The sequence below is a fragment of the Podarcis vaucheri genome (genome assembly GCF_965113315.1).
Source record: "Podarcis vaucheri genome assembly, chromosome: 3".
Lineage (NCBI taxonomy): Eukaryota > Metazoa > Chordata > Lepidosauria > Squamata > Lacertidae > Podarcis > Podarcis vaucheri.
In genome coordinates this window covers 60,490,193-60,517,780 of record NC_138761.1, presented here as the reverse complement: position 1 = coordinate 60,517,780, position 27,588 = coordinate 60,490,193, and the positions used below count along the sequence as shown (strand labels likewise).

Below are 27,588 nucleotides of genomic sequence, written 5' to 3'. Positions count from 1 at the left end.
CTTTCTGAAAGTCAGACATGAAAGTTGTTTTTCTATCTCACATTCATCTCAAGACATTTGCATGATCTAGGAAATAAGGTTTATATTCTAAAAACATGAAGGAGTAAACCACACTGAACTCAGTAGTGACTCACATCTGTGCAAACATGTATGTGATTGTTCCTAAGGTACTCAGGGCTTTACACAGGCCTCTTTTTTATCATTTGTCTAATGTTTGTTCAGAAAGTTTATTGTAGTCAATCTTGGCATTTTAACTGCAGTTTCATTTTGATAACTGGTTTCCATAGCAGCAAATGGACTGTTCTAAACATTTGTCTTAACTTCCATCTCAAAGCTTGCTGAGCTGGGGCTAGGCTGCCTTCTTGAATAACATTATTTTAAGGATTGAGATCTTAGACTTGCTGAAAATAATAAAATCTGCCTCAGTTAACTATATATCTTTACTCCCCCTTCTCCTTCAGGTATGCAATAAAAGTAACAACACCACTTATGGCTACTGTGCAAGTACAGACCTCCAAGCCAGATGTAATCATTAAAGTGCAAGTTCTGGACTCTGAGGAAGAAATGGTGCACTCTGTTGGGAAGGGTCATGCTGTTGTTCCTGCGTTTTATTTCATATCTAATGAGCGGCCTCTAAGTAGCATGTGTAAGTATGGTAAACTGAATTGCTATGATTATTGTGGACAAAGAGACTGCCAACACATTTGCATGTGCACCTGCCTTAATAACTGCGTTAATAATTTGTGGCATACGCTAAGACCTCATTTAAGGATTACTGACTTTGCTTTGTCATGCTTGCTGCTGAGTGATCAGGCTTGCATATTTTGAATCGGTTTCTGGCATATAGACCATCAGAGCATGCAGAATGGGTATACCATTCCTTGTCAAGTGAATCAAATTCTGTTTCCCCTCAAATTACCCTACAGTGGTAAGTTAGGTGTTCCAAGAGAGCCATATCTCATATGTTGCTACACCACATCTATTTGAGCATTGTCTCTAGAGATTTCCACTAGGGTGCTATTAGAAGTCTCACAGCAGCTAATAGCAGGAATAGCAAAGTGATACTTCCTCATTCTGACAGTTAAGCTTTACTTAGAACTAACAAGCTTCCAATCAAGCAATTATTTTGCCAAGATTAATCGACATTTATAAGCTCCTTATAAACAGTTCTGAGCTGTTTTTCTGGATTAATTATTATTCAGACGTGCATTATTCAAAAGAATAAAGAGCAAAGAGACCAAATTCCATTTTAAAATATGAATTATTCAACTTAAAGGAGTGTGTGTGTGTGTGTGTGTGTGTGTGACCACCAATTTCCATACGCGCCTGCCTGTTCACTGAAATATTATTTGGGACGTTCTGCTATTATAAATTTAATGGGTGAAAAACAGTTTGGGCCTTTTTGGTGGTGGTACCTAATTATTACATGCTGTCTTTGAAGAGACTTGGCTCTCTCAATTAGGTGTCAGGTGAAGACTTCTTATTTTTTCATTGCATTTATATAGGTATTTTATCTAATTTTTATACTGTTTGATATCAGCATTTTGGAAGTTGTGGTTATCTGTATTTTAGTATTATATTATTTATTTTACTATGTTTTAAAATTCCCTGGGAAGGTTTATGAAGGTTGGGATGTAAATCCTTAGAAAGAGTCAGTAGATAAGTAGGTAAAGCAGGAGAAGGAGAGAATTACAGAAGTAGATATAAAATTGAAATTAGTAAGACAAATGACTAAATGCTAAAATACTCTTTAAAATGTTATTGCCTCTTCCAGCAACATCAAGTAAAGGTGGAGTTGCCCAAAGCACTCCCAAAAAGGAACCTGAAGTAGTTGCAGTCTCTAAGAAAAAAGGTACTGTGGCAGCTCAGAAGAATGTCAAGTCTGCAGTCAAGATGTCACAGGAAGGCCCAACTTCAACAGAAGAAGAAACTATTGTTACCCCTGTTCTTGATGAAAACTTATTTCAGCAGGTGAGAGATCTTAAATATATTTGTGGAGGAATTTTGAGAATAATTCCTACTACATTGCTTCTTAGTGTAATAAACATCGTATCCTAAAGTTCCTGTGGAAGGTTGAACAAAGCAGTTCCCCAGGAGTGAACTCTTAGGTATCGTGTTTCCTAAGGGGAGCGTTATCTAAAACAAGAAGATGAAAACAAGGTTCAGGTAATTCAAGATTCCTGCTAAATGTGGGTTTGGAATTAGATGAAAAGGAAGAACAGAACGCTTTGTGCAAAACAGAACAAGGCACCACCAGCAGTGGGGTTATCTTGCCAAGTCGCCACTCTAGCTTGTTAAAATGGTGCTTTTGTTCTTCCCAGGGCTACTGAATGGCCAAATGGAGGCACATACTTGTGGTGGCTGTATTCAGGTGTAACACAATACACAAAGTGCAACAAGCTGAATAATAATAACTGTAAACATTTTATTGGTTATTTCCTAATGTAAAGGTCTAGCCCAGTATGTGCAACATATACAGTTCATATGTACGGTATATAACCTATGAGACTAATTACAATATTAATACATTTCTTCTTTACTTATCTTTTCTTATTGTTTCTCCTTATAAGTTCCTATATAACACAATCCTTAGGCTTTCTTATTGTTTGTTCCTGTAAGTTTCTGTATAACACAATCCTTAGGTGACAATAGAAAAGTCCTCAAGGTAACGAGAACAACACAGCTGATGTAGACTGCTGACACTAGCTGGATGGTGCAGCTGCAAACTGCTAACTTGGGCAGAACAAAGTTTCCGGATATCTCCCTTGTTTCACCCCGAAGGGCTTCCTCAGCTGATATTAAATCTATACAATATAAATAAACACATGGTAATACAGTGGTACCTCGGGTTACATACGCTTCAGGTTACATACGCTTCAGGTTACAGACTCCGCTAACCCAGAAATATTGCTTCAGGTTAAGAACTTTGCTTCAGGATGAGAACAGAAATTGTGCTCCGGCGGCGCAGCAGCAGCAGGAGGCCCCATTAGCTAAAGTGGTGCTTCAGGTTAAGAACAGTTTCAGGTTAAGTACGGACCTCCGGAACGAATTAAGTACTTAACCCGAAGCACCACTGTACAATATTTGGTATCCAAGGAACATGTTCATATTATAATGTATTGATGCTTATGTTTGTAATAAGCTGCAGATTGTTTGGAGACCTCTGTGTAACAAGCGACTAACAACTCGAATATATAAGTAATATGTGCAAGTTTACCTGTAACAGAGAGGGCAGCTTTTGTATGTCATGGTTTGCTTCCTCTCTTGTGCTGACCCATGCCTTTGCTGGGCACAGTCACCTGCAGAGCGAACCTGTAGGAAACAAGGAGTTACGGGGCATGCTCAAGTTGTCAAAGAGGCAGCCCAGTAATGCCTTGGGGTGTGCTCTGTCTTTCTTTGCAGGCAGCAATAGGGCACTGAATCCGCTCTTTCTCTTCTGCTCCTCCAAACCAAGCCCCCTTGTCTGGGGCATATAGTTGGGCAAACCCCATCATGGTATTTCTTGCCTCTTTTACCCATAATCCCATTCCATTTCTGCATTAATTTGTGCATTTCTAAAAATTCAAAAAGTCATTTCAATATACATATTTAAGTGCACATTTTGATACTAAACAGCCTAGAACTGAATCTTAGCATTCAGAGAAGTGAAAGAACTGGTGGCTAGTTAAGTTTCAACCTGCATTTCAGTCTGAGAGGTTTAGATCAGGTTGTTTTGGACATGAATTCAACACATTCAGATTCTTCAAGCACCTTATTTGACCCTTCTTTCCTTCCCTACCGAAATCCAAGATAGCAGTCAAGGGGGTGATGGCTAAAAGCAAGGTTTTTTAAAATATTAAAATAAGAAGCTGTGATTATTTCTGAAAAAAGTAATTTACTGCATTTGGCTTTTACAGCCTCACAAGTATATTATACAAGCCTCAGTGTTGCATAATAGTTGGCCACTTACTGAGAACCAATTGGTATTTGTTCAGGCACTGAGAGAACTGGAAAAAAATGAAATCAAAGGTGAGTGAGTGACTTTGCTATATGCTTTTTTTTAATTAAAATACGTCATAACTGAAACACCAATTTCTTTGATTTCAGTTAGCTAATTATGTAACTTACATTTAACAGAATTGTATGAGAACTTACAAATAGTAAATTATTTCTGATAAATGCCTTTAATACCACCCTGAGAATGTTTTTACTGAATGTTAGCACAAAACTTTATCAAATAGAGAGAGAGAGGTCAAACCAGAAAAAATCAATTATACTCAAGTCCATTAAAACTATGGTGCTTACGTCTCAGGGCAATCCTATGCATTTTTACTCTGAAATATGTGCCATGAATTTCAATGGGACATTCTTCCTAGTAGGTGGTTTTAGGAATTCAATAAGTCTGGAGTGCAAATTTCTCTGGGAATAGCTTTTTTCTTCTTTGGTATGCTAGTGTACCTTATTACCTCTCTTACAACAGTGTACTGAAATGAACAAATATGAACATACAATTGAAGATGAACTGTTGCTCTGATACTACGAGAATGATGTCACAATTTATTTATTTATTTATTTATTTATTTATTAGGTCTTATTTTTCCAACTTCTACTTTGGAGTGCCATTTGTTTTGAATCATGCCCCAAAATGATAACTTTTTTACCATCCTTTATAATGATTGAAATAGTTATGCATGTCAAAGGATATGAAACTGGGTTTCTTTAGGTGGTGATGGTTCTATCCAGGGCTGAGTGTGGCCAGCCCTATTTCCCTTGTGGCTGAAGCTATTGGAAGAAGCTGTTGCCTGTGCTTTTTATTTATTTATTTATTTATTTTAATTTTCTGTGTACAATGGACTATGTTCCACCTGGGTCTGTGTGGGATCAGCTGGCCAGCCCACCTTCTTTGTGACTGGCTATTCTTAAGACCACTCACTGTTATCCAACTAACTGTTCTTAAGATCTAAGTTGTTGTTGTTTAGTCGTTTAGTCGTGTCCGACTCTTCGTGACCCCATGGACCAGAGCATGCCAGGCACTCCTGTCTTCCACTGCCTCCCACAGTTTGGTCAAACTCATGCTGGTAGCTTCGAGAACACTGTCCAACCATCTCGTCCTCTGTCGTCCCCTTCTCCTTGTGCCCTCCATCTTTCCCAACATCAGGGTCTTTTCCAGGGAGTCTTTTCTTCTCATGAGGTGGCCAAAGTATTGGAGCCTCAGCTTCAGGATCTGTCCTTCCAGTGAGCACTCAGGGCTGATTTCCTTAAGAATGGAGAGGTTTGATCTTCTTGCAGTCCATGGGACTCTCAAGAGTCTCCTCCAGCACCGTAATTCAAAAGCATCAATTCTTTGGCGGTCTGTGTTCTTTATGGTCCAGCTCTCACTTCCACACATCACTACTGGGAAAACCATAGCTTTAACTATACGGACCTTGGTTGGCAAGGTGACGTCTCTGCTTTATAAGATGCTGTCTAGGTTTGTCATTGCTTTTCTCCCAAGAAGATCTAAGTTACATTTATTATTTTTCATTCAAAGATGCTGATACAGTCGTGCATCAAAAGAACATGTCACTTGATAATTTCCAGAAAATGCTATTGTGTAAATGGAAAAATAGAAAACCACTTCTATAAGCTTTCATCTCTCATCCTCATATTTCATAATGTAAGACAACAGTGCCATCTAGGGTAGATTTTAGTTTCCAAATTAAGTAGCTAGGACAGAACATTTTACTTTTAAAGTGAAATTTACATCAGTTTGTCATAAATAAGGGAGATTGCATAATTTTTAAGACCTGTTTCCTAAAAGTAAACTCTTTGGTAACAAACAATTATGTAGCTCCAGAAGCATAAATGGAAAGCATAAATAAACACTACAATGAAATTTACACAGCACGTCCTACTGAAAAACATGAAGAAAGTGTAAGCGTCCTAAGTCCAGACATTCACAGCAACATGGAAGGACAAAAATCTGCAGGCTCTTCCAAAGGAGGTCGAAAAGTGAAGGAGAAAACAACTGAGAAGGCAGAAAAAGCTGCTAAAGAAAAACCCGTAACTGTTGTTAGGCCCGAATCACAGGTAATAATAAATAAATGAGTTCATAAAGCGAATTTTCAAATGATCTGAATGATGTTGTATAGGGTAAATTTCTTCTTTATTTTTCCAGGTGTGAAGGGGAAAGTAGTAAAAAAAAATGCAATATGTTCACTCTCTAGTAACCTCCCTCTTAGTGCTATGGCTGAAACACACACTGTATTGTGCTATATTTCAGCTCTGCCTGGGTAGGCAGCTGTCTTGAGATCCTGTATAATTGAATGGAATGTAAATTGAATTGAATTCAAATTCTATTTGAATTTGCTGAAGCAATGAAATATTAATATCGCAATTTGCATCACTAATGTCATAGTTGTGACAACTGAGAGGTTTCACAACTGGTTCTGCCCCTCATACACATTTCATTCACATCTTCCACTATCATAATTATCATCGTCTTTATTTTAATGACCCTTTATTTAATGACCCTTAATATTTTTTGATTCCTCTTCCTCTACACCTCCACTTGAGGGTGGAAATACATTACCACACTTTTCAGGGTGTTCTCTTCCGTCTATCTACTTGGATCAACTCAAGTGGCCTCTCTTGTTTATTTTCATTAACTTGTTTCCATCCACATTTCTTCATTTTACATGGTGATGGCCTGGATAAGCCAAGTAATACTAATTATCCACAAGAGCCCCCTAAGCAACTTGATATCTTAGCTATGGCAAATAACAACCATCGTCAAGCATTTGCAAATGGAAAAAGAGTCCCCCCCCTCCTTTCAGGCCATTGATGTGCTGCAAATGATTAGCGCCCATGATAAACATAGTGCTACTCGAAGACTTCTCATAGTTTGGGTAGCAGAATCACATGCTCTCTTTCCTCCCCAGCAATTACCCCATTTGTACAAATTTCTCTTGGCAGTCATATGCTAGCCATGAATAGGGGCATTCCTGAACCGCAGTTTAGAAACCAGGTTTTAAAAAACTCACATTGGGGCTCACTTCAAATCCAGCCCTCCACTGACCCATTACTGCTCCTGTCTGCTAAAGAAGATATTGACTGAAAGCAGCCTTTGCTGCATGTGTGGGGGAAACAGACTAGTTTTGGGGATGGTAACTCTTGCGGGTTCTCTTGCAAAGTTGAGCACACATACGTCAAATGAGACCAGAGGGTGGCATTTGGCATTCTTTGACAATAACAGTCTATCACGGACAGTGCTTCTCAATAATGAATTGGCTCTTTCATTCATTTGAGAGTTTCAAAGCAATATGTGCTCTTCTGATTTTGCTTTGTGCATTTCATTTCCAGCAATCTGATCCTAACAAACCCTCCTGGATCTTACGTCTAGTCGTTGAACAAAATGAAATAGAAGCACTGGATTTGAGGAAAGACACTGAGAGAGCAGATGAGATCAAAGCTATGAAGCAAGCATGGGAGGCTGCGGAGCCAGGGAGAGCTCTTAAGGTAACCAGGGCTTATCGTTTTACACATGCATTTAAAATGAGTTCCAAGATTCAGCAGGGTAGTGTGGAAATGCCAACCAAAAAGTCAAATCCCTGCAGAGATTTTTCAGTATCAAACTCCTGTTTGAAGAGTGAGTGCTGAGGCTGAACTGAGAGATTGATGTGAATAAATCACGGTAGGCAACTAGGCAGTGAAAGCCCTGAATTTTCATCTATGCTTTACAGTGCTGGCTGGTAACATTCTGACTCGGTTATGGCTGCAATTTTTAACATTGCTGTTTTCATCACAGTAGCCAACATGAGGTGGCTTACAATGGGTGCAATTAAATTTTGTGCCAAAGCAATTGCCCTCTCAGCAGAAGCGCTTCTGCTTGCCCACACATGCCAGCTTCTGAATAAGTTTTTTTTGGGGGGAGGGGGGATGCACAGTGCATGTGATGTCAGGAAGTCAGAGGAGCTGGGGCAGAGCTCAGCACAGTGGCAGCACAGCTTCAATGGCCGTGGCTTCTCCTGCTGCTGCCGCCACCGGCCTGGGCCTGCTTCCAGCCTCTTTCCCCTCCATAGCAGGAGGAGGAAGAGGAGAAGGAGCCATGGCTATTGAGGCCACACTGTGCCCGGCTCCGTGCTTTGGACTTGGGGGAGGGGGTGTTCAGCCCCTAGGAGATGCCACCCCTGTGCTGGCCAGACAGAATGATTTCCCACCCCTCCCACTTTTCTAGGGGTTCTCCTGCTCCTCCCAAGCTGACTTGGGAAGAGGGGGGAGCAAGGGAGTCCTACAGTGGGACTCATTACTCGTTGCACTGGATTCTGGTAGCACAACAACTTAGTTTAATCCAGCCTAATATGTTTAAAAGACAATACCTGTCACAGTTGGACTCAGAATGCTCCATTAGACGGGCCTTTGATCCATTCCAGCAGGGCATATTTTATGTTACTAACTGAGCATCAACATGACTGCAAAAACAAAACAAGGTGTTTTTTTTCTTTTATACGCATTAATCATCTCCCCTTTTCAGTTGCTTTTAAAAATATTGTGCTTTATTCAGTGCATTTTCCATGTACCCAGTTGTTTTTGTTTTTTAACAGCTAGTAGTCAAACAGCTTAAAATTGCATAATTTAAGGAGAAAATGTTGATTTTTTTGTTTCTGTTCCTGTCACTCCAAGCACTGCAGTTGAATGTTGTGACATGAGTCATTTACCCATGTGTGTGCTTTAATTCAGTGACTCATCATTCAGTTGTCAGCCAGACCTCCGTCACTTATTAAAATAATTAAGCCGCTCAGCTCAAAATTTAAATGATACTTTCTCTTGGTGTGCAATGATAACATGCTACTGTTGTACAGCCAGACCAAATCTGAAGAGATTGTTGTTTCGCATGCCACTGCAATTACATGCATGTGCCTATGTTGCTATGGTAACATCATAGGCAATACAGGAAGCTGTCTTATGCCATGTCAGGCTTTTTGACTATCTATCTGTTGCTTGCCCTAACATTGACTATGCCTGGTATATTGTGGCCATCTTACCAGCAGTGGCTCTATTATGGGGCAATGGGCAAAGGATTGGGTGAGAAAATGCAAGCTTATTTCTTTGTTTTTGTTCTCTAAGATAGTATTCAGCTCAAACACAAACTAGTGGTCAGACAGGGGAGAAGTGGGCATGTAGCAGACATGCAATGATTTAGACTTTCCTGTCTTTCTTAGAAATGTATTCATATAAGTGCCTCACATGAAGTAGATGTGGTAGTAGATGCAGGGCCGTCTTTACCCGTGGTGTGGGGCACTCGAGCGCTGAATTCTGGGGGGTGACAAATGTGTACCTAATGCTGTACACCGGTCCCTCTTGATTGGCAGCAATGAAAAGCAATGGAGTGAAAGTCCCCACCCCACTCCTCTGTTGCTTTGCTACCCCATAGCGTCAAATATTCTTGATGAGTTAGGAAACAAAAGCAGCTTTTCCCACTGTGTTGTTACAGGTGAGTGATTTGCCCTTCCCAAAAAAAGCTCAATAAAAGTTAATTTGGGGGCAGCTAAACTAAATTTGGGGGCACTGGGCAGCGCAGAAGCTAAAGACCGCCCTGAGTAGATGTGTCTCCTAACATAACCAGTGACGTGTCAAATCCTGGCTTTCTGTAGCATGCCTTTTAGTTTCTTTCTCCATACAAAGTCAGACACAATAGCTGCCTTTTGGAGTTGAAAGAAGACTAGCACCCATCACCTACTCATTGGACCTGCCTCCCCTAATTTTGATGTGTGTATTTAGCTACTCCCCGCCAGCTTGCCTCTGGTTTTGGATTCTGCTCCACTGCTCTCCTGTCTGAGAAGCCGGGTCCTCCCCCATCCCATCTGGATGACAGTTATTGAGATCATTTCTCTAATTGTGACACATTCTTTGTTGTTGAAAATTTGTGCCTCCAAAAAGAGGTAATCTCCTTTCCCCAAGTTCAACTTATTTGAAGGGGGAAGGAAATAATAGCTTTCCAGATTACTTTAAGGAAAATGGCATGACTGGAAGAAAGGGAGTGACCACCTACTCATTCTCCATCACAGACAACAAGGTTGTGGATGACCTTGCTTTGTATTGCCTGGCTTTGTGTAGATCTGCCTCAAGGACTGTTTTGTCAGTCATTTCAAAATTATAAAATATAGGGGAGCATTCCTGCCTGGCAACCTTTTCCTGGAGACTGTCATCCACGAAAAGACTTCCTGTTGGCAGGATTTGATTTGGAGCAAACAGGCATTCCAAGGCTACAGTGTGTTAATTTGGACTCACATTATTGCAATAAACATCAATATTATGTGGGAAAGTAAGGGAGGGTTAAAAATTGCTTCCCCAGTTGTCGCTGTATAGAAGAACCCTATTTCCCAATGTCCCAAGTCTGTTTGCAATGCCAACCCAACAACAAACAGGCCAGGCCAATCTTGTTTGTTTACATGTGAACTGGGAATCATAAACAAGATGTTGGCTTTGGAAGCATCTTCTAAACAGACTTGAGGGTGGGACAACTATTATAATTGCTTTTAGATATCCATGCTAGATACATGTTGGTATTGATAAAACCAAGAGGCTTTAAATCCATGTTGATAGCCAGTGCTTACCAGTACATGGATGCATAGAATTTTTATGATCATATTAAGCTTTTAGCCTAAAATTCTGGCTTTTGCATCTATAAAATTCATGAATTATTGAATATATCTTTTGCCAGTGCTAAAAATGTTCCTATATAAAAGTGGCTTGATAATTAATATAGCATGCAGTACTTCAAATATTTGCAATAAAACTCTCTTTACAGGCTGTTCAGGAGCGCATGCAGTTTATTAATCAATGTGCGCGGAAAGGTTTTGTTGCGTCTGAGGCCGACGGTGTCAGCACTAGAGTGAGTTCAGGAGAAACAGGTATGTGTATGCCTACATAAATAGGGTTGCTATATTTTGAAGAGCAAAAAAGAGGATGCTATGATGGCTATAACAGCCACTCAAAGCAAATAAATGCAATTTATCTCAAATTTTACCACTGAAAGGTGTCCTGGAAAAAGAGGACACATGGCAACCCTAAAATAATACAAGCTTTCTTACCTATGAAAACCTTGAAGAAACTGTTTTCAGGTGTAGGATTTGTGGAATGAAATAGTAATTTCTGTCTGCCATAAAATGGGTGTCATTACCAACCAGGCTGTGTTGGTAACAGGCAAAATATTCTTTACTTCTATCATATGCTGCTTTTCAAGTCACTTCTGAATATACCTTGCTTTTGGAATGCATGTTAGCAAAAATACTGCAGTCCAAACTATTATTATTATTTATTATTTATTAAATTTGTATATCGCCTTATACCTGTAGATTTCAGGGTGGTTCACAACATAAACAACCATGCTGCACAGGCCTCTGATCCAAGTCAGGGGCAGCAGCTTGGAGGAAGGATGTTTCCCTCGCTGTTTTCCTAGTGAAAATCCTCCTGGCAGTCTGACATTTGGCCCAGGAGGGAGGCTGCTCTTTGTGTCTATATCAACTCCCCCCCCCCCCGGGAGAACAGCATGGAAGGAAGGATTAACATCCACTGTGTGACTCTCAGTCAGAAGGCCTAATGGCTCTTGTATATACACACATATTTAATCATGCACTTAAGATATCTGTCTTTCTGTCAATTGCATTTGTATCATTTGTATATTACTCATACAACTAAGTTCTCTGGGCAGTTTACATAAATTACAAAATATAATTTACAGTTGAAACACTTACACTGGAATAAGATAAGCTACAAAAACAAAAAAAGCTGAGCAAAAAAGCAACTAAAGCAAGCAGAAAGCTAGAATTTAAAATAGTTAACACTAGCTTAAAATCCCTTGCACAAAAGCTGAAGCACTCAATGGGTTGTAATTATAAAAACAAGGAGGTCTTCTTTTGGTGTCATAAACACCATAGTGAAGTGCCAGGCAAGCTTTTGGGGGGCGGGGGAGACATTCCATAAATGGGGAGATACCACCACCTTTCCTTTGTAGCTGTTTTTTCTCACTTAATTAGGTAGAAAACCTGGAGGAGGGCTTCCAAGGAAGTTGCAACGTCTGGCCAGATATGTATGGGGGATGGTGAACTGTCAGGTAACCCAGCCCTAAGTCATTTTAGGGCTTTAGAGGTTAAACCCAGCACTTTGTATTGGTCCCAGAAACATAGCTGTCAACGTTTTCCTTTTTTTAAGGGAAATTCCCTTATTCCGCATAGGATTCCTCGCAAGAAAAGGGATAAGTTGACAGCTATGCCCAGGAATGGAGTGGAAGCCAGCTAATTAAATCTGTAGCCTAGTGATTGGAAGGATATAGGAAATATGGCACAAGGAGAAAGGTTCACACCTTGCTGTGCAACCAGGGATCTCATACATAGACAGACATGGTCTGGAGCTGCAGTTTCATTCAGATGGGTAAAAAAATGCTAACTTTGACAGTACTGACAATATGTTTCTATAGACTGGGATAGAGCCCAAGCTCTTCTACCAGGCAGCAGTTCGGTTTAGGTAAAGGTGACTTCACTGGCCATCTGATCATCATGTCACTTTGCAAATATACATGCTGGTGCATATTTATATCTTTGGATCAGGTCAATATATAACTATCATGTATTCATAGTCTGGGATAATTTGGAACTAAAGTTTTGACCAGTTTCTTTTTTCTGGTCAGGGACTGCTTCTCCTGTTTCTGAACTAGCGGTGTCCCCCGCTGGAGTAGTTGCTGAAACGCAGCGAAAGGAATTCGCTTTAGACCTCTCTCCCTATATTAGGTAAATTGCAGCAAGTGTTTAAAGTTTGGTTACAACATATATATATTTTTAATGTGTAAAAGTTAAGAAATGTAGGGTTGCCGTATTGCAAACAGTGACGGAAAAGTTGTTGAGCTTTTTGGTTTGGTTTTGCAAAAAAATGACTTTGATGGAAGTTTGGCAAAATAGACACCGCCAGCATGGGTTGCCATACATCCCGGACATTTTGCCGATTTCCACCTGGACACTGTTGCCAAATGCAGTATTCCATATATGGCCAGGAAATTCCAGAAATATGGCAAACCTAAGAAATATTTTAAAGTACTCCTCTAGCTCCTATGGTTAGTTGTATCCCATGAAGTTATCCCATTAGCACAAGAACTCCCACTTGTGTGACGGCACTTCCCCTCTAGAGGGTTGGGAGCACAACATGCACTTGAAAAGTTCATTCCGCTCAATCAAAAGTCCTTTTGCGAAAAGGATGGCTTCCTCGGATACAGACCTTTATATGCCTTTATATTTAGCAGTACACCATGTGGTCGCATTTGTGCCTAATCCCATTGTCTAAGCATGTCCTGCTCCTAAAGCTATGGAGATGGAGTGTATCTGGTTCTGAGCTAACTAAGCAGCACATCAAAGGGAACTATTTAATCTCTGCTTTACCCACAGAAAAACACTACCTGAACCTGTCTTGAAAAATGAAGCTATTATTCAAGAGCAAGAGATGCGTAAGGCAGAAGAAATAAATCATTTTAGACAATTTCGAGAGATGGTTGGAGAACACAGAGGGCAAGAACACACGGCTAGGAATTGGTTGAAGCAAAATGTACTTGATATGTATGACCATCTTCAGGTAAGTATGCATAATTCTGTTAATCATTTGAATAAATGTCTATTTATTTATTTGTTTGTTTATTTATTTATACTTACCTGTTACGTTTTTGCTCAGTTCATATTTTTCCTGATTTTCTTTCACTTCCTTTTCTTTCTTATCATCAATCCAAATCTGGCATGCTGAGGATGGAGAGGAAGTACAACATGCAGTTATAGTGACCAGAAATTGCAGTAACATGATCCGGTGCATGTTTACTCAGAGAAGTCCTGCTGGGTTCAATGGGGCTTGCTCCCTAGGCAGTTTCTTTAGTATTGCTACTTAGAGTTATGTATGAACAAGCAGCCCCTAGACACACATCTTTAAAAAACCTTCAGTATAATACATCTATGTGGTCATTAGAAAAATAAAAACTTCGTGAGAAAATATACATGAGCTCTAGGTAACTAAAATATTCATAAAAGTTGTGCAACCCACAGTATTGAAGAGATAATACTTAGGATTTTTTATTGCAGTACCTTCTATGCTACTACAGACTTGTGGGAAATAACATCTTGTAATAATCTGGAAATCAAACAAATTGCATACACATTTGATGTGTCTTATACTTTAGAACATTTGTTGCATTTTAACATTCTTGTATCAAGATGCAGAATTTTTCCATAGGTAGAAAAGGCCTGGTGTCACATAATAAGTAAGGAATTCTTTGTGCAATTTTCTTGGTTGTGAAGTAAGTGTTACAGAGTTTTAGAACACTGAAATCTGCTCAAAATACAGTGGTACCTCGGGTTAAGTACTTAATTCGTTCCGTAGGTCCGTACTTAACCTGAAACTGTTCTTAACCTGAAGCACCACTTTAGCTAATGGGGCCTCCTGCTGCTGCCGCGTGATTTCTGTTCTCATCCTGAAGCAAAGTTCTTAACCTGAAGCACTATTTCTGGGTTAGCGGAGTCTGTAACCTGAAGCGTATGTAACCTGAAGCGTCTGTAACCCGAGGTACCACTGTATTTGGTTGTTGTTTTAGGTATACACCCAAGATATATAAGTATACACTTGAAAAGGTAAACGATAGTTTCTCCCATTTGATATAATTAAACAAAACTGACAATTAAGCCATGTAATTGAGAAAAGGAAAGGACCCACATATTTATGGAATAAATGAAGTACTTAAAATATTACTAGGCACTAGATTTATTATATACCTATAGGTTTAATTTTGAATAGAGTGGATGTGTTTGTCTTTGGACAGGCATCCTTAGATGAAGCACGGGGCAGGGTGCTCAGCGTCCGGGAAGCATACAGAGCTAAGCTCTTAGAAGCTGAGCGCTTAAGATTAGAAGCACTAGCAGCTGAAGAAGCCGCTCTTCGAGCAGAGCAAGAAAAGAAAACCCCAGATGTGCAGAAGAAGAAAAAGGGAGGAGGAAAAGGAGGAAAAGGAGGGAAGAAAAAGTAAATTTGCTTGAAATAGAAGCTGGGTAAACCTCCTTACTGGTCAGAAAAGAACACCGGTTTTTGCAGTATTTTGGAATGCAACTCTGTCTTTTTTCCAAGTGTTATTTTTGAAATCCTTTTATAATCTTTAAATGATATTGATTTTAAAATTGATTTTAAAATTATAACTGTATGCCATTACTTTGGCATTATATTTTTATGCTTTAATTGCAATAAATGTTTGCAACAGAATTACCAATATGCATTTCAGTATTGTCAGACAGTTTTTAGAATAAATGAGCATCTAAATCAAAGAAGTCTAGTGGAATGGAAAGGAGAGTTACCTTGGTACCACCCTCAACCATTCTGCTGGGCGAAGAGGTGGTGATACAAGTAAAAAAAAAACCCTGAAAAAGAAAATTCTGAGCAAAACTTGACCACGTGCCTGCTTCTGGTTGCCATTTTGCTATATATTTATGGATTTTATGAAGTGCAATAACAGCTCTAGAACCCCTTGTTGTAGAAGTAACTATTGGGGGAGGGGGGAAGGATATATGAATCTAGACACACAGCCTACAAAGTACATGACACAGCAGAGTAACGCTAAAATATTCTTAGGAATCTCAGTATTGGTATTTTGGGCTGTCTTTGTTCTTCACCTTTTCTAGTGAAGAGAGAGAGTTTGTGAAAGGTTATGCCTAGCGTTACAAAAAAATGACAAAAGATGAGGATGCCTCATTCTCATCTGTGATAACTAAAGGAACGTTTACAAATCATGCTCAGAACATTGTTCAATGATATATTTTTATCAGCTTACTTTCAGTTCTCAAGGAGCTAGTTTCATCCAAATCCTACACATAACCTATCATTTTTCATCCTTGTTTAGTTCTCTACCAACTGAGAGTATTGTTTCCCTTTGCAACAGTTAGTACTTTAAAGGAGTATGGTATGTTCTTAGATTAGCTTGAACAAATGCTCTGCAAAATCCTGACATTTAAATTAGAAGGATGGCAAGATAAATAATTTTGCTTGGTAGAAATGCAGCAGACTAATCTGTGAATCCAAATTCCTTTAATGACACAGGTATTAGATCCCAGAACCTTTCTCACACTACCAGGCATTGCTTATTGGCAGTGTGTCATAGCCCACGTAGGCGAGCACTGACTAATCTCATTCTGTGGCATTGCATCTTCACTGGCCTTTATTTTGTCCAGCTGGGAGATGTTTCTCCCATAAGCACCCTAGCTGGATGATGAATAGAAAGAAAAGGAAGCAACAAAATACTTTTTGTCCAGGAAAACACTCTATTCTATTACTCCAAGTTGGAAAATTTGTTGCTTAGAAATAAATACTGGGGGATTGGCAATCATAGGTGGTGAGTGTTTTGCAGGCTGGGATGGTAAATAACTTCTGAAATTGGGTTGGCTCGGGAAAGAAGCTAAGGTATTTCAATTTTGTAAAGTAGTTTGACTTATTTTCCAAGTCAGTCTGATGTTGGCTGATGGGAAATCACCCATCAGTACTCAGCACTCACTTTCCTGAAAAGTCGTTACTGAAATTCACCTTTTAGCTCCTCTGCTACATCCTCTCTGTCACCAGTGTATTTCTCAAAGTTAGTACTTTATTTTCCATCCCTATTTTCTCCATCTGTCCTCTGTGAATGGCCGCATGCGAAAGCCAGTGAAGTCTTCCCCCATGCACACAATAGCAATACCATTTGCACAATCACTGCATATTTGTCAAGCATCTTTTTCAAGACTTTAGAGAACTCCTGTGGCAACAATATTGAGATTGGTGCATTGCTTGCCTGTAATCTCTCTTCTCTAATCAGCAGTAAAAACTGTTGTGTTTTAACCTAGGCCCAGCTCTAAGGTTCAACAACATCATTTCCTCTTCATCCTGGAGAAGAGTGACTAGTAGGGTGCCACAGGGTTCTGTCTTGGGCCCGGTCTTATTCAACATCTTTATCAATGACTTGGATGATGGACTCAAGGGCATCATGATCAAATTTGCAGATGACACCAAACTGGGAGGGGTGGCTAACACCCCAGAGGACAGGATCACACTTCAAAACGACCTTGACAGATTAGAGAACTGGGCCAAAACAAACAAGATGAACTTTAACAGGGAGAAATGTAAAGTATTGCACTTGGGCAAAAAAAATGAGTGGCACAAATACAAGATGGGTGACACCTGGCTTGAGAGCAGTACATGTGAAAAGGATCTAGGAGTCTTGGTTGACCACAAACTTGACATGAGCCAACAGTGTGACGCGGCAGCTAAAAAAGTCAATGCAATTCTGGGCTGCATCAATAGGAGTATAGCATCTAGATCAAGGGAAGTAATAGTGCCACTGTATTCTGCTCTGGTCAAACCTCACCTGGAGTACTGTGTCCAGTTCTGGGCACCACAGTTCAAGAAGGACACTGACAAACTGGAACGTGTCCAGAGGAGGGCAACCAAAATGGTCAAAGGCCTGGAAACGATGCCTTATGAGGAACGGCTAAGGGAGCTGGGCATGTTTAGCCTGGAGAAGAGGAGGTTAAGGGGTGATATGATAGCCATGTTCAAATATATAAAAGGATGTCACATAGAGGAGGGAGAAAGGTTGTTTTCTGCTGCTCCAGAGAAGCGGACACGGAGCAATGGATCCAAACTACAAGAAAGAAGATTCCACCTAAACATTAGGAAGAACTTCCTGACAGTAAGAGCTGTTCGACAGTGGAATTTGCTGCCAAGGAGTGTGGTGGAGTCTCCTACTTTGGAGGTCTTTAAGCAGAGGCTTGACAACCATATGTCAGGAGTGCTCTGATGGTGTTTCCTGCTTGGCAGGGGGTTGGACTCGATGGCCCTTGTGGTCTCTTCCAACTCTATGATTCTATGATCATCAGCACAGATTTTAAGCAGCTGCCTGTGAATTGAGAATTCTAGTACTCTCCTGGTCTTTGATAGTTGTGTGAAGCAGTCCTGTAACTACACCAAGCCCCTGTTGTTTACTCAAGTTGTACTGATGGAGGCTGGGCCCCATAGTACTTATCATTTTCTCCTTTGATTGCTTGCTTGCTTGTGGTGTTTCAAAGGAGGTTGGGGCGATTAATGTGGCTTCTCCCTCACTCCCCTCCTAATACATCACGTTTGCATTCTGAACCAACACTATGGAATCTTGGTACTTAATAAATATTAACTAGTAGCAGTAGCAAGAGGGTTGTGAAACCCTTGCTTCCTGCAGCATTACAGTGGTATCTTGGTTCTCGAACGGCTTGGCTCCCGAACAAATCGGGTCCCGAACGCCGCAAACCCGGAAGTAAGTGTTCCGGTTTGCAAATGTTTTTTGGAAGCTGAACATCCAACGCGGCTTCTGCAGCTTCCAATTGAGTGCAGGAAGCCGCACCTTGGTTTTCGAACGGTTCCAGGAGTCGAATGGACTCCCGGAACAGATAAAGTTTGACAACCAAGGTATAGGGTTGTATAGGGATAGCTCAGTCAGTAGAGCACGAGACTCTTAATCTCAGGGTCATGCCTTCAAGCCCCACATTGGGTGAAAGAGTCCTGTACTGCAGGGGTTGGAATAGATTAGGGTTTCCTTACATCCAGGAAATCCCAGACATGTCCTTTTTTGGGGGGGGCCTACACACCCATCTGGGGGGATGTTTACATGTATAGCAAGTGTCAGGTTTGGGGGGTTCAGTTTTGGGGGGTGCAGGCAGCTCAGGCGTGGGTGACTCAGGCTGCTTTGCATGCCGTGGCTGCTTGCAGCCCAAGCCAGGGAAAGATGGGCATGGGTGCTCTGCACACTGCAGCCACTGTCAGCCCGAGCCAGGAAGAGAAATGCACGGCAGCCCCACACACCCACGCATCTGCCTGCCTCTTTCCCTGGCTTGGGCTGGCAGTGGCTCGGGCTGTGCTCTTTTTTGCTCTTTAAGATGTGACAACCCTAGACTAGATGATCCTCATGGTCCCTTCCAACTCTGTAATTCAACTTCAAGCACATTGAGTAATGATGCTGTGAGACTCTGAATGGGAAGTGAAGAACTAAAAATGTGATTCTCTTTGACAGGCATGCATGCATGCACACACACTTGAAAAGTCTGACCTTATTTGTATCAGGTGTAGTTCCTTTTGACCTGGCCCTGACTTGAGGTGGGATTTGAACCCTGTGCCCACCACCATCCAATTATTCCTGAACATTTGCATGGTGGGGGGAGTAATGGGAATCAGAGAGGTCTCACTTTCATGTTGGAGAGATGCTGCAAGGCCTCTTGTTTAATGGGAAATAGCACCTGTGTAGAGCTTGCAGCTTTTGTAGTTCTATATTCCATAATGTCTGGGAGGAGGTGACGCTCCATTCACAATTTCCAACTAAGGGGAAGCCTTGCAGGGCCTCCATTGATCATTTTTCTTAGTTTTTGTTTGTATTTTGAATTGCTTTCAGTTGTATGCTATGTAATTCTGTTTCATTCACCTTTGTATATTTTGTTTACTTATTTTTTGTTGCTTCTCTCCCTTGTTATCTATTTGTGTTAAATGTGTGATATGTAAAGGCTGCAACATTCATTGAATTAGCCTAATAAATTAATCAATTTAGAACATTTCGTTTGACTAAAGGTGCCTCTAATTAATCAGGCCACAGGTTGTTTCTTTATAAAAAAAGTATTTTTAATGCACACAGTTATAAAAACCGCAATGTGTCTGTTTAGAAAGGAGGCACGCTTTTTCTACCATGCGGCAACTTTTTTGCTGCTGTCTAAAAGCAAGACTTTTACAAGCACAATTGTATTATCATATGCAAATTTATGCACAAAAGTATTGACTAAATCTTACAGAATTAATCAACTACATTTTTTATTGAATGGCAGCCCTAGTAATAAGACTATGAGAAATAAAGTGATTTTTAATAAATGTATAAATTGCTTTTTCTTATTACTCATGACAGATATGAGTCTTACAAAAGCCTGAGGAGTAGGGGTGGTCACTCTAGGCTGACATGGTCAGAGCTGTGGTCACAGGAAACTGCTTCCCTTCACAGATGCACAAAGCTCAGTATCTTACAGGTGTGCCAACTTGAATAAAATATTGAAGTGCCTAGGTAAGCCCTACCCCACATAAGCAAGCACATCACATGGTGCACACACACATCATTTAAATGGCAAGGCAACTTTGGGAGCCCCTGGCCCCCACAAATATTTTATTGGAGGGGGCATAGACCCCCTTGGCCCCTAGAAGTTGGCTCCTATCTTACCATATTTTTAAGTACAAAGCTGTAGAAGCACAACTGCGCAGAGACCCAGTTTCACTATCATTACACAACAGAACAGTCGGTAGTTACAGGTTGGCAACAGGGTGTTCATGAAAACACCCCTTGCATGTTGAGGAGAAAGTGGGATTGTGCTGGCTAGGTCGTGCTTCTCTGATGGTTCAGGCTCAGTGGTAATGGGCCCTGCATGTGTAAGGATGTACAGACGTATGGCTCCTCCAAATGATGGGAAATCTTGATTGGCCGGGACTTCCAGGAGTCCGTGGAGGAATGCTGAGTTTATAATGCCCATTAAGGCTGAGCTTATGACTGTGGGCTGCAGGGAGGGCATATCTGGCCGATGCAAAGGGCCATGGCTAGGCGATGCAATTCTCATGTCCCCTCATATTGTGGAAAGGGGTTGTGTGTATTCCCTCCCCAAATACTGTAAGTATAAGCAAGGAACCGTGCAACATTAATCCAGATTGTGTCAGGCTTAATTTAAATAAATGTGCTTATTCTTTTTAAGAAAAATAGGAAATACAGATCAACAATGGAGGGTAGAGGTGCCTTTCAGAGAAAAAAGAAGCTAAAAAGAAAATATCAAACTAAGGAAGACCAGACCACTATCCATGCTGAGCTAAGAAAAAGAAGAGCAAAACCCACGGTTGAAGCATGTACAGACCACCGCACCTACTGACTTTAGAAGGCCTCTGCTATGGCATAGACCCAGCTACAGTCAAGCTTTGTATGACTAATGGGCCAGGTGTGTGCTTGCATCCCTCCATATCAGAAGCATCCATTAGACTCAATGGAAAGCAGTTCACATCTCCATCTGGACTGACCATCTGCGTGACCGATGTGTTCAGCTCTCGGAGGATTTGAGAAACAGAGGAACTCACAATCTCTTAGCCTATTAAAATACCTCTAGTTGCGAACTTATTTCGTTCCGGAGGTCCGTTCTTAACTAGAGGCGTGCTTTCACTAATGGGGTCTCTTGCTACTGCTGCGCCGCCAGCACACGATTTCCGTTCTCATCCTGGGGCAAAGTTCTCAACTCGAGGTAACTCTTCCAGGTTATCAGAGTTTGTAACCTGAGGTGTTTGTAACTCGAGGTACCACTGTACTTGACTTTACCTTCACTTTAATGCCACATTTAAAATGCTCTAGTGCAATGTTAAACCGGAATGATACAATGAATTATTGGTTGTAGCCACCTATTTATTTCAAATAATTGAGAGGTATCATAGAGCAATGTTTTTTCATTTACCACCCTTTTATAGTTCAATGCATTTTAAATAATATCATTCATCTGTATGTCAGAGGCTTTTCTCTGTATTTATTTATTTTTTAAGCTGGATAACTTATCATACTATGTTGACATTTGTCAAGGTTATTCACTGTATACAGCTTGAGCCTTTCCAAAAGTATTGTTACAAATATTTAATGATTTGGTTCCCACTGTGGCAATGTCTTCTTGGTGGTTCTACAAATGGATTTCATTCCCCCCCTCCCCAGTCAAATGGCACTTTCCCCTGGCAAAGCCGCTGCAGAAGGGAGGGCTCACCTGGCGCTGCTTGAAAAAGATTTGGCAGACACAACTTTTCTATCTGGAAGTCTTCTGAAGTTCTGCCACTCATGCTAGAATCCATTCTGGATTCTGGATGTCCTGTTCCACCACTTACTTAATTGGCTTTGTCAGCTCTGATACTGTGGGCTACAGCCCACAGATGCAAGAGGCTTCAGTATTTGTGTGGGGTAGGTTTCACTGAAGATGTAGACCATATATTTGCAGAGGCATCTTGTACTGACAATATGTGATGAATGATATTGTGCCCCCATGGAACATGATTCTGTGCAAGTGCAACCTAGCATCCAGGCAGCCTTCCAGCTTTGCAACAAAACTCGCCAATTCCAAATCCCTATTTTTGGTGGCTTAGTTTTGCTGCAACCAGAGATGTAAATCACAGCCAGGGTGCTGTAGTGGTTGTTATGTTGGGTTATACCTACAGATACCTGGGTTCAAATCCCTGCTTGGCAAGAAAACTTAGTGTGTGATTTTGGACCAGGCAGTCTCCCAACAATACAGGCTTTTTGTGAGCTTGGAGGAGGAGGGAAGAGAACCATGTATGTCTGAAAAAAGGCCTTGGGGAAAGCACACCTCTACAAATAGGAGAGAGCATGGCGTGTGTGTGGGGGGGGGGGTTGTGTGTGTAAAATAACAAGTTATATATTCCTTAACTAACACCAAAGCTGGAGCAAAAAGTTGAAATCATTCCCATTCTTTTCAAGAAGCCCAGAGAAGTGAACACCACTCTGAAAACCTGAATGGGCTGCTTATTTAGATGGTCAAATTAGGGCTCGGGAGACCCCACTGTAGACCCCCCCAACCCAGCCATGAAGCTCACTAAGTCACCTTGAGCTGGTCACTACCTCACAAGGTAGTTCTGTGGAGCCAAATGGGTATGCCACCTGGCACGAAAGTTGCAAAGTAAATGTATCGTATTGGCCTGAATATAAGCCTCACTCTCCCCCCCCCCTTACTAGCTTTCATTCTTCATCCACTATGATAGTAATAAATATGTTTCATGCAGAAGATGTTACAGCAGCTGCTCAGCAACTCCTTCTCCCCCAAAATATGTGTACCTATGATAATAAAGCATCCAAATTAGTAGGCTGAAATGAGTACATTATCAGTATACCTCTCTAGCATACATTACGTAACAGTTTCACTTCCTGAATTATAAAAGCTTTAATAAAATAACAACAACAACAATAATAATAATAATTTTTATTTATACCCCGCCCTCCCAAGGCAAGGCTGGGCTCAGAGCGGCTTACAAGCAATAATAAAAACAAGTTGAATGATTACAACTTAAAAACAAAATTAAAATACAACATTAAAATATTGAAACATTAAAATATTAAAATGTAGCCTCATCGCAGGAGGAGAAGGAAAAGAAAAAAGAAAGAGAGGGAGGGAATCAAATTGGCTCCAAGCCAAAGGCCAGGCGGAACAACTCTGCCTTACAGGCCCTGTGGAAAGAAATCAGATCCTGCAGGGCCCTGGTCTCATGAGGCAAAGCGTTCCACCAGGCCGGAGCCAGAGTTGAAAAGGCCCTGGCTCTGGTTGAAGCCAATCTAACTTCCTTAGGGCCCGGGACCACTAGGGTGTTGCTATTTATGGACCTTGAGGCTCTCCGTGGGGCATACCGGGAGAGGCGGTCCCGTAGGTACAAGGGTCCTAGGCCGTGAAGGGCTTTAAAGGTCAAAAGCAGCACCTTAAATCTGACCCTGTACTCCACCGGGAGCCAGTGCAGTTTGAAAAGCACTGGGTGAATATGCTCCCATGGCAGAGACCCCGTGAGGAGCCTCGCTGCAGCATTCTGCACCTGCTGGAGTTTCTGGGACAGCTTCAAGGGCAGCCCCGCATAGAGCGAATTACAGTAGTCAAGCCTGGAGATGACCATCGCATGGATCACTGTGGCCAGGTCGGGGAGGGAAAGGTAAGGGACCAACTGCTTGATGTGGCGAAGGTGGAAAAATGTCACCTTGGCTGTTGCTGTAACTTGCGCCTCAAAAGCTTTGTCACTTAAAAAAAAAATCACATCTTGATTAAAATACAGTAATCTTCATTATGTTCTAGATGTGAGTAATTGGCTATAATTGATGCTCTCTAAAGGTATAATTTATCCCTGTTACATCTGAGAAAGATGCTGTGGTAGAAGAGAATAATTTCTAGCAGAAATTCAGTATTAAACTGTTCATCCACCTAAGTGTGCTACAAGGCTCTCATAAGTGCTATCAGAGGAGAGACAAGTTGATGGCACCATTTCACAGCTCCTGAACCCGGGACTGGGCCCAACTGCAGTGTGCAGGACTGACATCATCTTCGTCTGCCCTCATGCTACGCTGGTAAGATCCAAATTTCATATACAGTGGTACCTCGGGTTAAGTACTTAATTCGTTCCGGAGGTCCGTTCTTAACCTGAAACTGTTCTTAACCTGAAGCACCACTTTAGCTAATGGGGCCTCCCGCTGCTGCCACGCGATTTCTGTTCTCATCCTGAAGCAAAGTTCTTAACCCGAAGTACTATTTCTGTGTTAGCGGAGTCTGTAACCTGAAGCATCTGTAACCCAAGGTACCACTGTAATATGATTGCAAAAGCAGGGAGCTGGGAAATCCACACCTCACCTCAACCATGAACTCACCAGTAAGCGTTTGGCAAACCACTCTCCTCTGGAGCAGGGCTTTTATTTCAGCCAGAACACGCCGGGACTCAGTTCTGGCACCTCTCAGGTGGGCGCAGTTGCCATTCTAAGAGAACAAGGGAGGTGTTCATGGTGAGCTCCAGCACTTCTTTTTCTAGAAAAATAGCACTCCTTGGAGGTCTCAGCCCACCATCTGCAATATGGTGACAAAGATACTGCCAGCTCCACACACAGTCCAAGGCAACTTTTGATGCCTCCCCAGCCCTCAAACTGCCTTCCCAAAGCTGAGTAAATGAGGTGCTGAGCTTTGGGAAGGAGGCATGAGGGCTTTTGTGAGGTTTTGCACCAAGTTTAGTTAACCAAGTTAAGCTGAAGTATTTCAGCCTGAAATTCTTTATTCTCACAGGGGGCCTAATACAGTAGCTTAAATTTAAGCGCTCGTGCATAATTTTCTTTGCCTGAAAGGTAAAATCTACAGCAAAGGCTTAAGGTTGCCTATTGAAAGAGGTCACAAATTACCATCTTTAGTCACTAGAGGGAGGTATTTCTATATCTGCCTAATAATATTGCAAATATTTTTGTTTCCAAGGCATTTTTACTGCATCAAATACGGGTTTGTTTGCAGCTGAACAGCTCCTGCATAGGGAGCTACTTGTGACAATGAGGTTTTGACTTTGTTAGGCTTGAATGTTGATAATACACAAAACAAGGTTTACACACACACACAAAGAGAGGGGGGGAGTGGAAAGTGTACTGTCCCTCAAGACTGCTTAACAAAAATAAATAATAAAACAATAATCATTTTGTATAAAATATAGGGTTGTTGCTTATGTACAGCTGACAGAAAGGCTTGTTAGGGGTTTTAAATTTTTATTTTCTTATTACTATTGTTATCAGTGCTTTCCTCTGGGGGGACACAGGGGTACGCATCCCCCTAAACATTTTGTGAATCTAAGTTTGGCCTCATTGAGGGGCAGTATTTCAATATGGGTATGAAAATGAGAGTACCCCTAAACATTTTTTTTAGAAAGAAAGAAAAAAGCACTGATTGCTGTTGTTATTAGTAGAGGTAAAAATAGAAAAAGTGGAATAGGAAACAGACTGACATCCAAACAATCATTACCTGGTTTACAAAGATGTATCGGATTGTAAGTGAACTTTAAATAACAGTGATTATTATTTAAATCCAAAACATAAAATCAACAAAGAAACAAATAGAAATAAAAAAGAACACCAAAGGAGTGAGAAAAAGAAAGAGAAGAAAATAATATTTATTTTCCTTTTGCCTTGTCGGACCCAAAGCATCCAGGTGATTGTGCTTAAAGTTCCAAAAGTATTGCTGTATAAACCTTAAACAGGGGTGTTCTCTCCTCCCAATATTTTGCATACAAAATCCTTGCTGCTAGAACCGTATGATATAAGAATTTCTCTCTGTCCTTGGGGGACTGCATCTTTATAGAAAGGCATTAAGTACGCTTTGGGGTCTAAGTGTACTGAGTGCTTGTATTGTTTATATTAGACACAGCTTCATGCCAATATTTCTTAGCCTCAGGATAGTTCCACCAGCAGTGGATAAAATCTCTATCCGCTCTACATTTCCAACATCTATCATTTCCTGTCTTGTATCTTCTAGATATCCCAGATGGTGTTAGATACCACATTATCCAAAGTTTAACAGAATTATCTATCAATGCTAACAATGCAGTATATTTGGTAATATTTTCCCATATATATTTACAGATATTTATTGATGTCCCAGTCATTTCCTCCCATTTTTTGTGACATAGTCAACTTGTGTACTGTCTCCCATATGAATAACAGATTGACATATGTGAGGCAACCATTTTTCTGGGTTTTGACAAAATTATCTGACTGCCTTACTGCTCCTCTGTATATTGGCAACTATTAATTTTAAAAGCCTCTAACCTGAAAATATTTGTATAGCATAAATTATATACCGCCCCTCACTTTATCTATGGTCTTTATCTGATTATTGCCAATCCAATCAACAAAATGTTCAAGCCCTCCTTTATGTCAGCTAGCAAATCACCCTACAGTTCCATTTTATTGAACTATTGATGAAATAGCACAGATGTGATTGTTAATGTTGATAGGCACAGTTGGTTGTTGTTTTTTTAATTTATCCTATATCCTAAATACTGCTGGAATCTCTTCCCTACAGCAAGAGCTGTACTCGGTGCTGAGTAGCTGCTATAAATAAACAGCCCAAATCAAAAGCATCACTGAAAAGCATTGGCTGGCAAAACAGCAAAAAGTCTGATGCTATTCAAGCCACAAAAAGCTGCACTCTTATCTTGGCCAATAGAAAATCTTGACCTCTTAGACAGAAAGCATCAGCACTCAAGTTTCTCTGTACTATGACTGTGCTCTTTTCCTTTCACCTTGGGCAGTTCTTCTTGATAGAAGGATGGATAAGGAAGTGAATGCCTTTCTTTCCTTTGGAACCAAGCCTTGGAATCCTGCAATCAACACTTTTTGTGTATTTGCCGAGGCGAAACCTGCAGCCAATGTGATTGCCATATAACATGCAGAGTCGCTCTAACATGCGTGCAATTATTCTTCTACATGCAATAGCCAAGATCTATTATATCAAATACAAAATGTAATTAACTTTCCTGGTATGAAATATTATGGCCCTCAAATCTAATTGCTGTGGACTTTTGAGATCTGAAGGTAATTAGAAGCTATATTTTGTTTTGTCCTCAGGCAGTGTAACGCTTTAGATGACCTCCCTGCTCCTGACCCGTTAGGCAATGATACATGGTATTGATCACACTGCAGTAAAGATTCATGCTGGAATATCGATAGCCAATTACCTTGTGCAAGAACAGTAAACTTGGAAAATGCAAGTTTTTGTGGGGAGCAGATCAATTGTTAGTTCTTCTCAGCGTCTGTCGGAACACTGGCCTGCCGCAAATGTGATATGATTTTATTGATGTGGCCTCAGGACACAACACAGCAAGAAGTTAGAAAACTGGGTCCAACTGCTGACAGGAAGAGCTCCTGCTCCTGTTTTACACAACAGTGCTTAAGGTTTTTCCATCACTTCTATTAGGACAAAGGGTTTCAAAATTGTTTTTAAAATTAGTGTGAATGTCTAAAGATTGTTAGCAGGGCAGCAGGACCATTTTAAT

General features: G+C 40.9%; 1 protein-coding gene and 1 long non-coding RNA gene across 3 annotated transcripts in view; both read left to right on the top strand.

Annotated features, from left to right (window-relative positions):
• ADGB (androglobin) overlaps positions 1-21,135 on the top strand; it is a 67,440-nt gene extending 46,305 nt beyond the window's left edge. Inside the window, exons 27-35 of one of the 2 annotated variants that reach the window (XM_082215197.1) lie at positions 462-646; positions 1,775-1,971; positions 3,897-4,008; positions 5,864-6,048; positions 7,321-7,476; positions 10,769-10,871; positions 12,647-12,746; positions 13,395-13,578; positions 20,751-21,135. In XM_082215197.1, coding sequence (XP_082071323.1) covers positions 462-646; positions 1,775-1,971; positions 3,897-4,008; positions 5,864-6,048; positions 7,321-7,476; positions 10,769-10,871; positions 12,647-12,746; positions 13,395-13,578; positions 20,751-20,921 — 1,393 coding nt within the window. In that variant the 3' untranslated portion in view covers positions 20,922-21,135. Of the gene's footprint in view, positions 1-461; positions 647-1,774; positions 1,972-3,896; positions 4,009-5,863; positions 6,049-7,320; positions 7,477-10,768; positions 10,872-12,646; positions 12,747-13,394; positions 13,579-14,806; positions 15,244-20,750 lie in introns of those variants that run through there. The other variant, XM_082215196.1, reaches the window with a different exon arrangement.
• A 51-nt stretch (positions 21,136-21,186) lies between these two features.
• Positions 21,187-22,824, top strand: LOC309530033. The gene is made up of 2 exons (XR_014218597.1): positions 21,187-22,411; positions 22,517-22,824. It is a non-coding gene; the product is annotated as an uncharacterized lncRNA (long non-coding RNA).
• The last annotated feature ends 4,764 nt before the right edge of the window (positions 22,825-27,588 follow it).